Genomic DNA, 15,468 nt, shown 5'->3' with positions numbered 1-15,468 from the left:
AAGAAGGGTCCCGATGCGAAACGTCACCTATCTATGTTCTCCAGAGATACTGCCTGACCCGCTGAGTTACTCCAGCACTCCGTGTTCTGCAGTCCCTTGTTAAGGGCTTGGACACGCTAGAGGCAGGAAACATGTTCCCGTTGTTGGGGGAGTCCAGAACCAGGGGCCACAGTTTACGAATAAGGGGTAAGCCATTTAGAACGGAGACGTGGAAACACTTTTTCTCACAGAGAGTGGTGAGTCTGTGTAATTCTCTGCCTCAGAGGGCGGTGGAGGCCGGTTCTCTGGATGCTTGCAAGAGAGAGCTAGATAGGGCTCTTAAAAATAGCGGAGTGAGGGGATATGGGGAGAAGGCAGGAACGGGGTACTGATTGTGGATGATCAGCCATGATCACATTGAATGACGGTGCTGGTTCGAAGGGCCGAATGGCTTACTCCTGCACCTATTGTCTATTGCGACTTCTCTGAATCCTCTTACTTTGCATCTCCACTTTGCTTCTTGACCTGACAGAAAAACTTAAATACCTTACATTTCTTATCCCGTTTTTAGTACTTTTGAAGTAGGCAGCATCTGTCAAATACCTCAATGAAGACAAAAGCTGGTTTGGTAATCCCCCACTAATGAATGCAAACCAAAATGGTGGATAATGTTTTCTGTGACAAAATATTTTAAGATTATTGTCATTGAAAATAATAAATGTAGGAAAATATATAGAAAAGATATATGACTTTAACATCAAGTCTGAAGAAAGGTTGCCTATTTCCTTCGCTCCATAGATGCTGCCTCACCCGCTGAGTTTCTCCAGCTGTTTTGTCTCACAACAAGGCAAGATTTGTTTCATAAAAGCAACATCTTTTCAAAGTGAATTCATATATCTTTTTTGTTTACTCCTGTGGTATATGACAAATAGATACAAACAAGCAAGTAGCAACAGTTGCTGAGCAAATACAATGGATAAAAAGCAGTAATGCAAACCTTGCAAAAACAAAACAGATTTTAAAACTCAAGGAAAATGGAAAAGGTGAGGCTAAATCTGTCTGTAAAAGCTGACCAAGATCATCATTTTTCACCTGCGTTAACAAAGAAAACCAAATGTGGGCTATTTCTGACACTACAAGGTCCTGTAAAGGGGCTGTCCCACTGTGGCGACCTAGTCTGCGAGTTTAGAAGAGTTTGCCCTCGACTCATACTCGCAGCATGGTCGACACGAGGTCCTAGGAGGTCACTGGAACTCTCCTTCATGCTCGAAGAAAGTTCCCGAATACTCGCGGCCTCAGTTTGGTCGTGGAAAATCTTTCAGCATGTTGGTCGGCATGGTTCTTTTAAACTCATAGTGCAGTGGAGTGGGGTCGCTATGTAGTTACAGGCAGTCGAGGGCAGCTGTAGGCAATCTCCTTCGCTGACCGGGCTCATTGGCTCATTGGAGTTTTCAGGACCAAGGAAAATAGACCGGAAATGTAAAATGCCCGCTAAACTTTATTAAACGTTGTTTGATTTCTTAAAAGTGTCTCCGCTCCTTCCCTCCCCCCCCCCCCCCCCCCCCCCCCTCCGCGCTCTCTAAAGGATTTACCGTTACTGTGCAGCCAAACCAAGATGGAAAAGCTAAGGTAAATGTAAGACAGAGACCGTTCATCGAGGGTGTGAATTTCAGACAGCGCTCCCCCGCTTTCCCTAGCCCCCGCTTTTACGATGTGTTTGTGCGTGTGTGTGTGTGTGTGCGCGCGCGTGGCCGGTCGATCCAGCTCACGGTTTCATCGCTGACGGTCGATCCAGCTCGAGGTTTTCCAGGCGAGTGCCCTCGAGCTTGAAGGTCGAAGACAGTCGCTGAAAAGTCGCGTCAGTGGAACAGGCCCTTTAATTGAAGCCAAGTACTCCAGATGGTAGAGTTGCTGCCTCACAGCGACAGAGACCCGAGTCCGATCCGGACTATGGGTGCTGTCTGCATGGAGTTTGTACGTTCTCCCCGTGACCCGCTCGGGTTTTTTTTCCAGGAGTTCCAGTTTCCTCCCACACTCTAAAGGCGTGCAGGTTTGTAAGCTAATTGGCTTCGTGTAATTGTAAAAAAGAGTGTGGAGGATAGTGTTAGTGTGCGGGGATTGCGGGTCGGCGTGAACTCGATGGGCCGAAGGGCCTGTTTCCGTGCTGTGCCTCTAAACTAAACTAAACAATAGAAGCCAACCACGTAGATGAAAAATATAACACTTTTCTCAAAACACCATATCATATTTTAAGTTATCTCGTTAGCTTAAATAAGGTAGAGTTGTAACATCTAATTTGAAGAGGCCAAATGTCAGATTCACTGCAAAATTATCTTTTCGATCAAACCTACCCCGACCTACCCCCCCCCCCCCCGTCCCCCGAGTGTTTTGTGGTTACTTGGTGAAAAACATTTGAGGCCTCAGACTCAAAGTGAAGAAGGATTAGTCTCGTAAAGTAAGGTCAAAAGCGGGAAGAGCAGCTGCATCTGTCAGGAGGACTTCAACAATACCAGCTGCACAATTTGTGGCCAATATGGAAACAATGTACACCAGATGTCAGAGAAAGGAAGGGAAGCTACCCAGCGAACGGCCAAATTACCGTGCCTTTAATGTCCCAGCCGTCACCTTTGTTCACCGCCCGGGCCACATTTCACACATAGGCCACGACTGCTACGTCCAAAATATAAATCAAGCTTCCGACTTTTTGAACATCGCTCCGCATATTTAATAGCCCGGCACAAAAAACGTCTCCAATTCTTTTCGCTTTGAAGTGAGTGGCAGAAATGAAATGCGAAAAAAAGTTACCACTTAGAGAAAAAAAAACTCAAAGCACCATCATCGCGGATTTGGACTGCCGAACAATTTATGATTTGGTAATAGAAAACAATCTTCAAGGGATGTTCCACACTTCAAAGCTACTGAAAAATCCCACATGAGTTTTAAAGTCCGCCAACACATGATCTATATTAATTGGAAAAGACATCCTCCTCACAGTTTTGTGTGTGATCTCTGCAAATAATATTTTGGATAGACATCTGTAAAATGTATTAATGAAAAAACAATTTTGAAACTGCCTCTATAAGATATTAAAAAAAAAGGTATCAGAGCGAAAACATAGACAAGAAAAGTTATTGGTACTGTCTTACATTTACCTTAGCTTTTCCATCTTGAGTCGACATGTAGCCAACACACATGCTCTCGGTGGTATGACTCCATAAAAACTCAACTGCATGGGAGAAAGTTTAAAATATGATGAAAGTAAATTCAAGTTGCATAATAGAAGCAGTTATTCAGGTCAAATACAACGCCTAACAAGACAGTCGGAACAGTTTTCCCAGGTTGGAAGCGTCAAGGACTTTGAGGCGAGAGAGGGGATAAGTTTGAAAAGGAGATGTGTAGGAAGGAACTGCAAAGCAGACAAACAAATGCTGGAGTAACTCAGCGGGCAAGGCAGCATCTCTGGAGAGAAGGAATGGGCGACGTTGTTTTGGGTCGAGACCCTCCTTCGCATTCGAACCTGAAGAGGGGTCACGGTGGCGCAGCGGGGGAGTTGCTGCCTTACAGCGAATGCAGCCCCGGATTCGATCCCGACTACGGGTGCTGTCTGTACGGAGTTGTACGTTCTCCCCATGTGGGTTTTCTCCGAGATCTTCGGTTTCCTCCCACACTCCAAAGATGTGAGTACATGTTTGTAGGTTAATTGGCTTGGTAAAGGACCTGTCCCACTGTACGAGGTAATTCAAAAGTTCTCCCGAGTTTTGATTCCTGATTCGAACTCGGAGAATGTCCGTAGCGGGTCCGTAGGAGTTTGTGGATGTCTCGTAGCGGCTCGTACGAGTAACGGTAGGTACTTGGGAAATCCGGTAAACTCGTGACGTTTTTTCAACTGTGAAAAATGTCCACGAGTAAAAAAATACTTGTGATGAAAAAAATTGTTACTTTTTACTCGCTACGGATATTCTCCGAGGAGAAAACTCGGGAGAACTCTTGAATTACCTCGTACAGTGGGACAGGCCCTTAAATGTAAACATTGTCCCTAGTGAGTGTAGGATAGTGTTAGTGTGCGGGGATCGCTGGTCGGCGCGGACCCGGTGGGCCGAAGAGCCTGTTTCCACACTGTATCACTAAACTAAACTAAACTAAACTAAACATGAGATGTCACCCATTCCTTCTCTCCAGAGTTGCTGCCTATCCCGTTGAAAGGAGGCAAGTTGAATTTTATTTTTACACAGAAAGTGGTGGGTGCCTTGAACAGCTCCCAGGAGCGGTGGTGGTGGAGGCAGATACAATAGTGGAGTTTAGAAGGTTTTCAGAGAGGCACATGGATATGCAGGGAATGAAGAGATATGAGTGAGGCAGGTAGGGTTTGTCTTGGCATCGTGTTCAGCACGAATGTTGTGGGCCGAAGGGCCTGCTCTTGTGCTGCGCCTTTCTATGTTCTGGTCAAACAAAAAGCTGTACATTTTCCAAAGAGCAGCAAGTTCAATTTCAGTTGGCACGCCATGACAAAGCTAGTCCATTTCATTTTCTAATACAAATCTAAATTTCGCTATGTTTAATGAAGGAAGATTTGCTTAAATTAAAAATAATTTAGTGCTCAAACTGCAAGCGAATTGTATTTAAAGTCAATTGTTCGGTATTTTCCTAATTTCTCCTCTGTTTTAATGATCAGCGGGAATCTCTCTTATCCATGACCATAGGATAGGGTTGGTAAAGAAAAAGAAGTTTACATTCATACATTAACACTAGAACAACACTTGTTATGATACAAAGTTAATCATGAACTCATAAATGATAGGAGCAGAATTTGGCCATTCGGCCCATCGAGTCTACTCCGCCATTCCATCATGGCTGATCTATCTCTCCCTCCTAACCCCATTCTCCTGCCTTCTGCCCATAACCCCTGACACCCGCACTAATCAATAATCTATCTATTTCTGCCTTACAAATATCCATTGATGGCCTCCATTCACCACCCTCTGACTAAAGAAGTTCCTTCTCATTTCCTTCCTAAAGGAACATCCTTTAATTCTAAGGCTGTGACCTCTAGTCCTAGACTCTCCTACCAGTGAAAACATCCTCTCCACATACACTCTATCCAAGCCCTTCACTATTCGGTACGTTTCAATGAGGTCCACCCTCATTCTTCTAAACTCCAGTGATTACAGGCCCAGTGCCGCCAAACACTCATCATAGGTTAACCCACTCATTCCTGGGGTCATTCTTGTAAGCCTCCTCTGGACCCTCTCCAGAGCCAGCACATCCTTCCTCAGATATGGTGCCCACAATTGCTCGCAAAACTTCAAATGCAGACTGACCAGCGCCTTATAGAGCCTCAGCATTACATCCCTGCTTTTGTATTCTCTTGAAATAAATGCTACCATTGCGTTTGCCTTCTTCAATATAATTTTCAGTATAATTTAATCTCTTTTGAGGGCTTGTGTTAGGGCGGGCGAAGAAAGAAATGCCTTTCATTCCCATTTTCCATGACATCCAACTCAGTCCAGTTGGCAGGAAAACTTGGAAGCATGCATATAAAAATCTGGATCCTCATCTGGCGGCTAGCCCCTCTCTCTATGCAGTAACTTCATGCACATATATACAAGGGTGGCACGGTGGCGCAGCGATATAGCTACTGCCTCACAGCGCCAGAGACCTGGGTTCGGCCCTGACAATGGGTGCTTGTCTGTACGGAGTTTGTACGTTCTCTCCATGACCTGCGTGGGTTTTCTCTGAGATCTTCAGTTTCCTCTCACACTCCAAAGTCATATAAGGTTGTAGGTTAATTGGCTTGGTATCAATGTAAAATTGTCCCTAGTGTGTGTAGGATAGTGTTAATGTGTGGGGATCACTGGATGGCGCGGACTCGGTGGGCCGAAGGGCCAGTTTCCACGCTGTATCTCTAAACTTAAACCTCTCTGTCCATAATTAAGTCCAAATTAAGTTCTAGAGCAATGATGTATAGGGGCCACAATGCTGCTTTAATGATATTACTGAGGTCTGCAGATTGGTTTGACCAGTATAATACATTGGTTTATGAATAAAAATATATTGTGTCTTCAATTGTCACAATCTAAGAATAAGGGGTAGGCCATTTAGGACTGAGATGAGGAAAAACTATTTCACCCAGAGAGTTGTGAATCTGTGGGAGTGGAGGCCAATTCACGGGATTTTTCAAGAGGGAGTTAGATTTAGTTCTTAGGGCTGAGGGAATCAAGGGATATGCGGAAAAAGCGGGAACGGGGTACTGATTTTAGATGATCAGCCATGATCATATTGAATGGCGGTGCTGGCTCGAAGGGCCGAATGGCCTACTCCTGCACCTATTTTGTTTTCTATGTTTCAAAAACATCAACATAAAATCAATAAGAAAAAAAGCCTCCTTCATTTTTCTTTTTTAAAAGTACCTTCGATGTGGAGAAAAATAAAGGTTAGGTTAGGATGTTGCCTGGGTTTCAGCAACTAACTTACAGAGAAAGTTAGGTCTTTATTCTTTGGAGTGCAGAAGGTTAAGGGGGGACTTGATAGAGGTCTTTAAAATGATGAGAGGGATAGACAGAGTTGACGTGGATAAGCTTTTCCCATTGAGAGTAGGGAAGATTCAAACAAGAGGACATGACTTCAGAATTAAGGGACAGAACTTTAGGGGTAACATGAGGGGGAACTTCTTTACTCAGAGAGTGGTAGCGGTGTGGAATGAGCTTCCAATGGAAGTGGTGGAGGCAGGCTCGATTTTATCATTTAAAAATAAATTGGATAGGTATATGGACGGGAAAAGGAATGGAGGGTTATGGTCTGAGTGCAGGTACATGGGACTAGAGGAGAATAAGTGTTCGGCACGGACTAGAAAGGCCGAGATGGCCTGTTTCCGTGCTGTAATTGTTATATGGTTATATGGTTATAGGAAGGAAAATGGCTAATTCTATCCTCTGGCATATCACTAATTTCAAATTCAGTAGCAAACATGCCAGTTATCCCCGCACACTAACGCTGTCCTATACACACCAGGGATTATTTACAATTACATCAAGCCAATTAACCTATAGACCTGTACGTCTTTGGAGTGTGGGAGGAAACTGGTGATCCCGGAGAAAACCCACACAGGTCACGGGGAAAACGTACAAACTCTGCACAAACGGCACCCGTAGTCGGGATCGAACCCGGGTCTCTGGTGCTGCGATGCAACAACTCTACCGCCGCACCACCACGCTGTCTTACGTGCTAAGTAAAAGATCCAACAGACGGAATGTGAACAACAAACCACCTTGATTGGGATGTTTGAGAAAGAACTGCAGATGCTGGAAAAAAAATCGAAGGTAGACATTTTTGTCTACCTTGATTGGGAGATCAATAGGTTCCTTACTTATGTGTGGGAAGGAATTGCAGATGATGCTGGTTTACACCAAAGATAGACATAAAATGCAGGAGTAACTGAGCAGGATGGGCAGCATCTCTGGAAGGAAGGGATGGGAGAGGTTTCGGGTCGAGACCCTTCTTCAGACGGAGAGTCGGGGAGAGGGAGGCATAGACACAATGGAAGGGTGAGGTGTGAAACATATCAAAGGGGACGATGATCAAGGAAATGTAGAATGGTCCATTGTTAGCTGAGGGGAAGGTGACAACGAGGCGTACAGTCAGTAATATTTAGTCAGCTGGTAGACAAAAATGCTGGAGAAACTCAGCGGGTGCAGCAGCATCTATGGAGCAAAGGAAATAGGCAACGTTTCGGGCCGAAACCCAAGGGTTGAAGCCCGAAACGTTGCCATATATGCTGCTGCATCCGCTGAGTTTCTCCAGCATTTTTGTCTACCTTCGATTTTCCAGCATCTGCAGTTCCTTCTTAAATATTTAATCAGCTATCTGGTACGACACAGAGTAACGATTGTATTGGAAACGTATTGATTACCTAGGAGGGCTGGTGTGTTCAGTGCCGACTCAGAATCCATTGAACATCTGCAGCAACGGAGAACTATGACTCCGCCAAGTACAGAGTCCTCACAGGCTAGGAATGGTGAACCTATGAAGAACACAAAACGTGTTACTGCAGTTGGACGACAAACTTAAAACAACCGAAATAACAAACTTAAAATATCGGAAGAAAGGGCTCGACCCGAAACGTCACCCATTCCTTCGCTCCAGAGAGGCTGCCTGTCCCGCTGAGTTACTCCAGCATTTTGCGTCTACCTTCGATTTAAACCAGCATCTGCAGTTCTTTCCTACACAAACTTAAAATAATTCCAGTTTGCAAAGTCCAAAAGAATTACCGCTGCAAAATTGAACCTATTCCCCATAAAAGCAAACTATCTGTAAATCATCAAATGTCTCCGTTTTACACACAGCGCCCGTCCCATTTGCATGCGATTGCGTGCGTTTGGCGCGACCAAACGGAAGCGCTCACGCAAAGTTCGCGCGTATCGTCATTTGCGTCATGCTTACCAATCAGCTTGGCCGGAGGCGGGCCGACTGAATTTTGGCGTCGCACGGCGTCGGGCGGTGACGTCATCACGCAACGCCACATGCTAGGCGTACGCCGTCAAGACGCTGCGTACGACCGCAATGCGCCTGCGTGCCGACAAGCCATTGGCGCGCAAAGATTTTGGCCATTGCAAGAATTTTGGAGCCCTGCGCGATGTCGGGGCCAGCCCCGCACAACTCGGCGCTTCTAAGTGGGACCGGCCCCGCGCAGCCATACGGTGCCCGTACGCCTCAAGCGAACACGAGGTCACGTAATTTGCGAGCCAAGGCCGCGTAAGTGGGACAGGCCCTTAACTCTCAGGATCAATGTCAGATCCATGTAGAAGGCTGACTTAAGAAAAAGCCCAGTTTAATTTGAGGAAGGACATTCTTGCTATTGAGGGAGTGCAGTGTAGGTTAGTGAGGTTAATTCCCAGGATGGTGGGACTGACATATGATGAAAGGATGGGTCGGCTGGGCTTGTATTCACTGGAATTTTGAAGGATGAGAAGGTATCTTATAGAAACATATTCAATTATTAAGGGATTGGACAGGGTAGATGCAGGAAACATGTCCCCGATGTTGGGAGAGTCCAGAACCAGGGGCCACACAGTTTAAGAATAAGGAGTAGGCCAATTAGGACTGAGATGAGGAAACACTTTTTCACACAGAGAGTTGTGAATTTGTGGAATTCTCAGCCTCAGCAGTGCGGGGCGATTCGCTGGATGCATTCAAAAGAAAGTTAGATAGAGTTCTTAAGATAGCGGAATCAAGGGATATAGGGAGAAGGCAGGAACGGGGTACTGATTGTGGATGATCAGCCATGATCACATTGAATGGCGGTACTGGCTCGAAGGGCCGAATGGCCTACTCCTGCACCTATTGTCTACAGTGGCTTGCAAAAGTATTCATACCCCTTGAACTTTTCCACATTTTGTCACGTTACAACCACAAACGTAAATGGATTTTATTGGGATTTTATGTGATAGACCAACACAAAGTTATGCATAATTGTGAAGTGGAAGGAAAATGATACATGGTTTTCACATTTTTTTACAAATAAAAAACTGAAAAGTGTGGCGTGCAAAAGTATTCAGCCCCCTTTACTCTGATACCCCTAAATAAAATCCAGTGCAACCAATTGCCTTCAGAGGTCACCTAATTAGAAAATAGAGTCCACGTGTGTAATCTAATCTCAGTATAAATACAGGGATTGGAATTGGGATTGGTGACCCTTCGATGCTGAAGCGGAACTTGTCCATGACTTTGCCCTTCTTCAGCACTAGGTCACTGGTGCTGAAGAAGGGCAAAGTCATGGACAGGTCACCAATCCCAACTGTCTCCGAAAAGCCAGTGAAGAGTCTTGGCAAGGTGTTTAACAGCAGCCTGAAGGATACAGCATCTGTCCAGGTAACCTGTCAGGAGCTGGAGAGCTGGTTGAGAGCAGTGGACTAGTCGGGGCTTCCCGGCAAGTTCAAGGCATGGATTTACCAGCATGGTATCCTGCCAAGGATACTCTGGCCACTGCTTGTCTACGAAGTCCCAATATCCATCGTAGAGAGATTGGAGAGGAAAGTCAGCAGCTTTCTCAGAAAGTGGCTGGGACTGCCCAGGAGCCTTAGCAGCATCGCCCTTTACGGAAATAACACCAAGCTCCAGCTGCCCCTGAAGTCCCTGGAGGAGGAGTTCAAGGTGATTCAGGCCAAAGAGGTGATGCTGTACAGGGGCTCCAGCGACCCCAAGGTGGCTCAAGCAGGGGTGGAGGTAACTCTGGAGGAGCTGCAGAGATCCACAGCTCAGGTGGGAGAATCTGCCCACAGGACAACTATTAGTCGTGCACTCCACAAATCGGGCCTTTATGGAAGAGTGGCAAGAAGAAAGCCATTGTTGAAAAAAAGCCATAAGAAGTCCCGTTTGCAGTTTGCCACAAGCCATGTGGGGGACACAGCAAACATGTGGAGGAAGGTGCTCTGGTCAGATGAGACCAAAATTGAAGTTTTTGGCCTAAATGTAAAACGCTATGTGTGGCGGAAAACTAACACTGCACATCACCCTGAACACACCATCCCCACTGTGAAACATGATGGTGGCAGCATCATGCTCTGGGGATGCTTTTCTTCAGCAGGAACAGGGAAGCTGGTCAGAGTTGATGGGAAGATGGATGGAGCCAAATACAGGGCAATCTTGGAAGAAAACCTGTTAGAGTCTGCAAAAGACTTGAGACTGGGGCGGAGGTTCACCTTCCAGCAGGACAATGACCCTAAACATACATCCACAGCTCCAATGGAATGGTTTAGATCAAAGCATATTCATGTGTTAGAATGGCCCAGTCAAAGTCCAGACCTAAATCCAATTGAGAATCTCTGGCAAGACTTGAAAATTGCTGTTCACAGATGCTCTCCATCCAATCTGACTGAGCTTGAGCTATTTTGCTAAGAAGAATGGGCAAATATTTCAGTCTCTAGATGTGCAAAGCTGGTAGAGACATACCCCAAAAGACTTGCAGCTGTAATTGCAGCGAAAGATGGTTCTACAAAGTATTGACTCAGGGGGGCTGAATACTTTTGCACGCCACACTTTTCAGTTTTTTATTTGTAAAAAATGTGAAACCATGTATCATTTTCCTTCCACTTCACAATTATGCGCCACTTTATGTTGATCTATCACATACAATCCCAATAAAATACATTTACGTTTGTGGTTGTAACGTGACAAAATGTGGAAAAGTTCAAGGGGTATGAAAACTTTTGCAAGCCACTGTATGTATCTATGTAAACACAAAATGTAAACTTTGTCACAGTTCTGATGCAGGAAAGAAAACTGATTTCTTCTTTGTGAAAATCCAGAGAGATTAGAAGCGTTCCAGATACATGGGAACAAATGATTATCAGTTGTCAAAGGAGAATATTTCAAAAAATCTGTCTGGTATGTCAAAGGAATAAGAATAAGGGGGCAAGCCATTTAGAACAGAGATGAGGAAACACTTTTTCACACAGAGAGTTGTGAGTCTTTGAAATTCTCTGCCTCAGAGGGCAGTGGAGGCAGGTTCTCTGGATGCTTTCAACAGAGAGCTAGATAGGGCTCTTAAAGATGGTGGAGTCAGGGGATATGGGGGGAAGGCAGGAACAGGGTACTGATTGTGGATGATCAGCCATGATCACATTGAATGGAGGTGCTGGCTCGGAGGGCCGAATGGCCTACTCCTGCACCTATTTTCTATTGAGTATATCATGAAAAATCTTTGTTAATAAAATACCACCATATATGAAAAGGAGTATCTCAATGCATAACATTTTTATAGCATCTGGTTTCATGATCAACAGCTATCTTTCCACAGACCCTGCTGCCAACACAGACTCATCTGCATTGCTGGACAGTGATACATATCCTGTCACAATGAAAGCAATTAGCCACATTGAAATCATAGCTCGGAACAAGATCAAAACAGAAAGACTGCAATTTCTCAGAATCACATTTCCAAAATATCTAATTATGATCAACAAAATTATTCTTTGCTTTCAATGGTTAATTAAGTTAACGAGTGAAAGTGAGTGGTTGCTGGCGAAGAACAGATTATGGAGATTGACACTGTGAATGAGCTGAATTAATAACTGAGGGTGCTCCAGCGCACTTGTCATTTCAACTCTGTATAAGTGGAAGAGATGAATCATTAGACACAGTAACCTTGCCCGGCCAGTTTCCTTTAAGGTTGCAACGTTAGTTTTGTACATTCGCCCCGTGACCTGCGTGGGTTTTCACCGAGAACTTTGGTCTCCTCCCACACTCCAAAGACGCACAGGTTGGTAAGTTAATTGGCTTGGTATAAATGTAAAAATTGTCCCTAGTGTAAGGGTATGGACACGCTAGAGGCAGGAAACATGTTCCCGATGTTGGGGGAGTCCAGAACCAGGGGCCACAGTTTAAGAATAAGGGGTAGGCCATTTAGAACGGAGACGAGGAAACACTTTTTCACACAGAAAGTTGTGAGTCTGTGGAATTCTCTGCCTCAGAGGGCGGTGGAGGCTGGTTCTCTGGATACTTTCAAGAGAAAGCTAGATAGGGGTCTTAAAGATAGCGGAGTCAGGGGATATGTGGAGAAGGCAGGAACGAGGTACTGATTGGGGATGATCAGCCGTGATCACATTGAATGGCTGGCTCGAAGGGCCGAATGGCCTACTCCTGCACCTATTGTCCATTGAATGTTAGTGAGCGGGAATCTCCGATCGGTGCGGACTCAGTGGGCCGAAGGGCCTGTTTCCGTGCTGTATCTCGAAACTAAACAAAACGCTTTATACCCCCCCCCCCTCCCCGAACAATGTCTCTTAACACTACCTCACCTTTATTAATTTTATTTGCCCTTCTTTTATCCAGATGTGAATATGTATAAACATCTGTGAATACTCCATTAAAATTGAATCTGAATTAAACAGAGGCATGGATAAGTTTATTCTCTGCAGAATTTCATAAATAACTTTAAAACTACATGGTAATCTCCAGAAGATTAGTCATGCCATTGTGGTTACAGACAAGTCCAAGCGTTAGATAAAATTTCAATTCGCAGCTAGAAAACGCAACAATTTCAAGTATTTCTTAGCCTGAAAGCTGGTGTGGATCATAATGGGAACAGCATGTTTTAGTTAAGTGGATCTCTTACTGTGAAAGCAGTCGAACTGAAGCAGTTAAAAAAGGGAACTCTACAGCTTATTTTTCCTATTGAAAAGTAGGCAGAAAATGCAATGCAATAGAATAATGATGTTTATACTGCCCATATTGTGATATTGACACAAAATGCTAGAGTAACTCAGCAGGACAGGCAACATCTCTGGACAGAAGGAATGGATGACATTTCTGGTCGAGACCCTTCTTCATGCATCGACCCTAAATGTCACCCATGTCTTCTATCCAGAGGTGCTGCCTGCCCCGCTGAGTTACTGCAGCATTTGTGCCTATCTTTGGTGTAAACCTCGACCTGAGTGCAGCCTTCGATACAGTGAACCATAACATCCTGCTTACCAGACTTGGGGACCTCGGCATTGCACTCAGCTGGCTCTGTCCCTACCTTTCCAACAGATCCCACTTCATCTCTCTCCACAACCACACCTCTGCTACAGCCACAGTCACTCAAGGCGTTCCCCAAGGCTCCGTACTCGGCCCCCTCCTCTTCATCATCTACATCCTCCCCCTTGGTCAGATACTCCGCCACTTCAACCTGGACTTCCACTGTTACGCCGATGACACCCAGATCTACCTCGGCACCAAATCCCCCCACAACCCCCCCCCCCCTCTCCCATATCAACTCCTGTTTGTCAGCTATAAAAACCTGGATGCAACATAACTTCCTCAAACTCAACAGCGATAAAACAGAATTCCTCCTCATAGGCTCCAAAGCCACACTCAGCAAAATCAATAACCCCACTCTCACCATCGACGGCACCACTGTCTCCCCATCTCCCAAGGCCCGCAACCTTGGCGTGATCTTTGATTCCACCCTCTCCCTTGAGCCTCACATCCGCCATGTCATTAAAACCTCCTTCTTTAGAAACATAGAAACATAGAAAGTAGGTGCGAGAGCAGACCACCAGGTCCATCGAGCCCGCACCGCCATTCGCTCATGGCTGAACACTAAACAGACACACTCACCCACAAACAGTAGACACAAGACACAGAACACAAGACACTACCCACCCCTTTATACCGCTATCACCCCTCTCCACCCCAAGAACCTCGTGATCTCCTGGGGGAGGCAAAAAACCGGATAAAAACCCAGGTCCAATTCGGGAAAAAAAAACGGGAAATTCCTCTCCGACCCCAATCTAGGCGATCGACACTTGTCCAGGAGATCACTCAGGTCTTACTATACTAACCATACCTAGGTCCATATCCCTGCCCTCTCCCCGTAGCCCCTTATCCCCTTGGCAGCTAAAAAAACATCTATTTTAGTCTTAAATATATTTAAAGTTTCTGCTTCCACTGCTCCCTGGGGCAGTGAATTCCATAAATTAACCACCCTCTGGGTGAAGAATTTCTTCCTCATCTCAGTTTTAAAAGAGCCCCCCCTTATTCTGCAACTATGTCCCCTAGTTCTAGTTTCCCCGATCATTGGGAACATCCTCGGTGCATCCACCCGATCAAGGCCCCTCACGATCTTATATGTTTCAATGAGATCGCCTCTCATTCTTCTAAACTCCAAAGAGTAGAGTTCCAGCCTACTTAACCTTTCCTCATATGTCAATCCCCTCATTGCAGGAATTAATCTTGTAAACCTTCGCTGCACTGCCTCCAGGGCTAGTACATCCTTTCTTAAGTATGGACCCCAGAACTGTACACAGTATTCCAAATGTGGTCTCACTAATACTGTGTACAGCTGCAGCAAGACCTCCGTGTTTTTATACTCAATCCCCCTAGCAATAAAGGCCAAAACTCCATTGGCCTTCCTGATTGCTTGCTGCACCTGCATACTAACTTTCAGTGATTCATGTACTAATACCCCTAGATCCCTTTGCGTTGCATTACAACGCAGCTCCTCTTCATTTAGAAAATAACTTGCCCTATCATTTTTTTTCCCAAAGTGAATGACTTCACATTTATTAGTATTAAATTTCATCTGCCAAGTTGTTGCCCACTCACCTAGCTTATCTATATCCTTTTGCAGACTCTTCCTATCCTCCTCATCCCCTACTTTTCCTCCCCATTTTTGTATCGTCCGCAAATTTTGATATATTACACTTGGTTCCCTCCTCCAAATCATTTATATAAATTGTGAACAACTGGGGTCCCAGCACCGACCCTTGCGGAACCCCGCTAGTTACTGGGTTGCCATCCCGAGTATGAACCATTTATCCCCACTCTCTGCTTCCTATTTGTTAGCCAATCCTCTACCCATGCTAATATATTACCCCCAATCCCATAATTTTTTATTTTTAGCAATAGTCTCTTATGTGGCACCTTGTCAAAAGCCTTTTGGAAGTCCAAGTATACCACATCCACCGGTTCCCCTTTATCCACCCGGGTTGTTACTTCCTCAAAGAATTCGAG

General features: G+C 45.2%; 1 protein-coding gene across 7 annotated transcripts in view; it reads right to left on the bottom strand.

Annotated features, from left to right (window-relative positions):
• Positions 1–15,468, bottom strand: part of tasp1 (taspase, threonine aspartase, 1) — a 95,615-nt gene that overhangs the window by 4,879 nt on the left and 75,268 nt on the right. For 4 of the 7 annotated variants that reach the window (XR_008723814.1, XM_055638913.1, XM_055638909.1 and 1 more), the window contains 2 exons: positions 7,886–7,996; positions 3,126–3,205 (listed from right to left, as the gene is read on the bottom strand). Coding sequence is in view for 6 of the 7 variants with exons in the window: in XM_055638913.1 (XP_055494888.1) it covers positions 3,126–3,205; positions 7,886–7,996 (191 nt within the window). In the remaining variant the exon portion in view is untranslated. The remainder of the gene's footprint in view (positions 1–3,125; positions 3,206–7,885; positions 7,997–15,468) is intronic. The other 3 variants (XM_055638910.1, XM_055638912.1, XM_055638914.1) reach the window with 1 other exon arrangement.

This window comes from Leucoraja erinacea, chromosome 8, assembly GCF_028641065.1.
Source record: "Leucoraja erinacea ecotype New England chromosome 8, Leri_hhj_1, whole genome shotgun sequence".
In the NCBI taxonomy this organism is placed as follows: domain Eukaryota; kingdom Metazoa; phylum Chordata; class Chondrichthyes; order Rajiformes; family Rajidae; genus Leucoraja; species Leucoraja erinaceus.
Note: the sequence above shows the minus strand (reverse complement) of the source record. Positions and strands in the feature narration are given on the sequence as shown.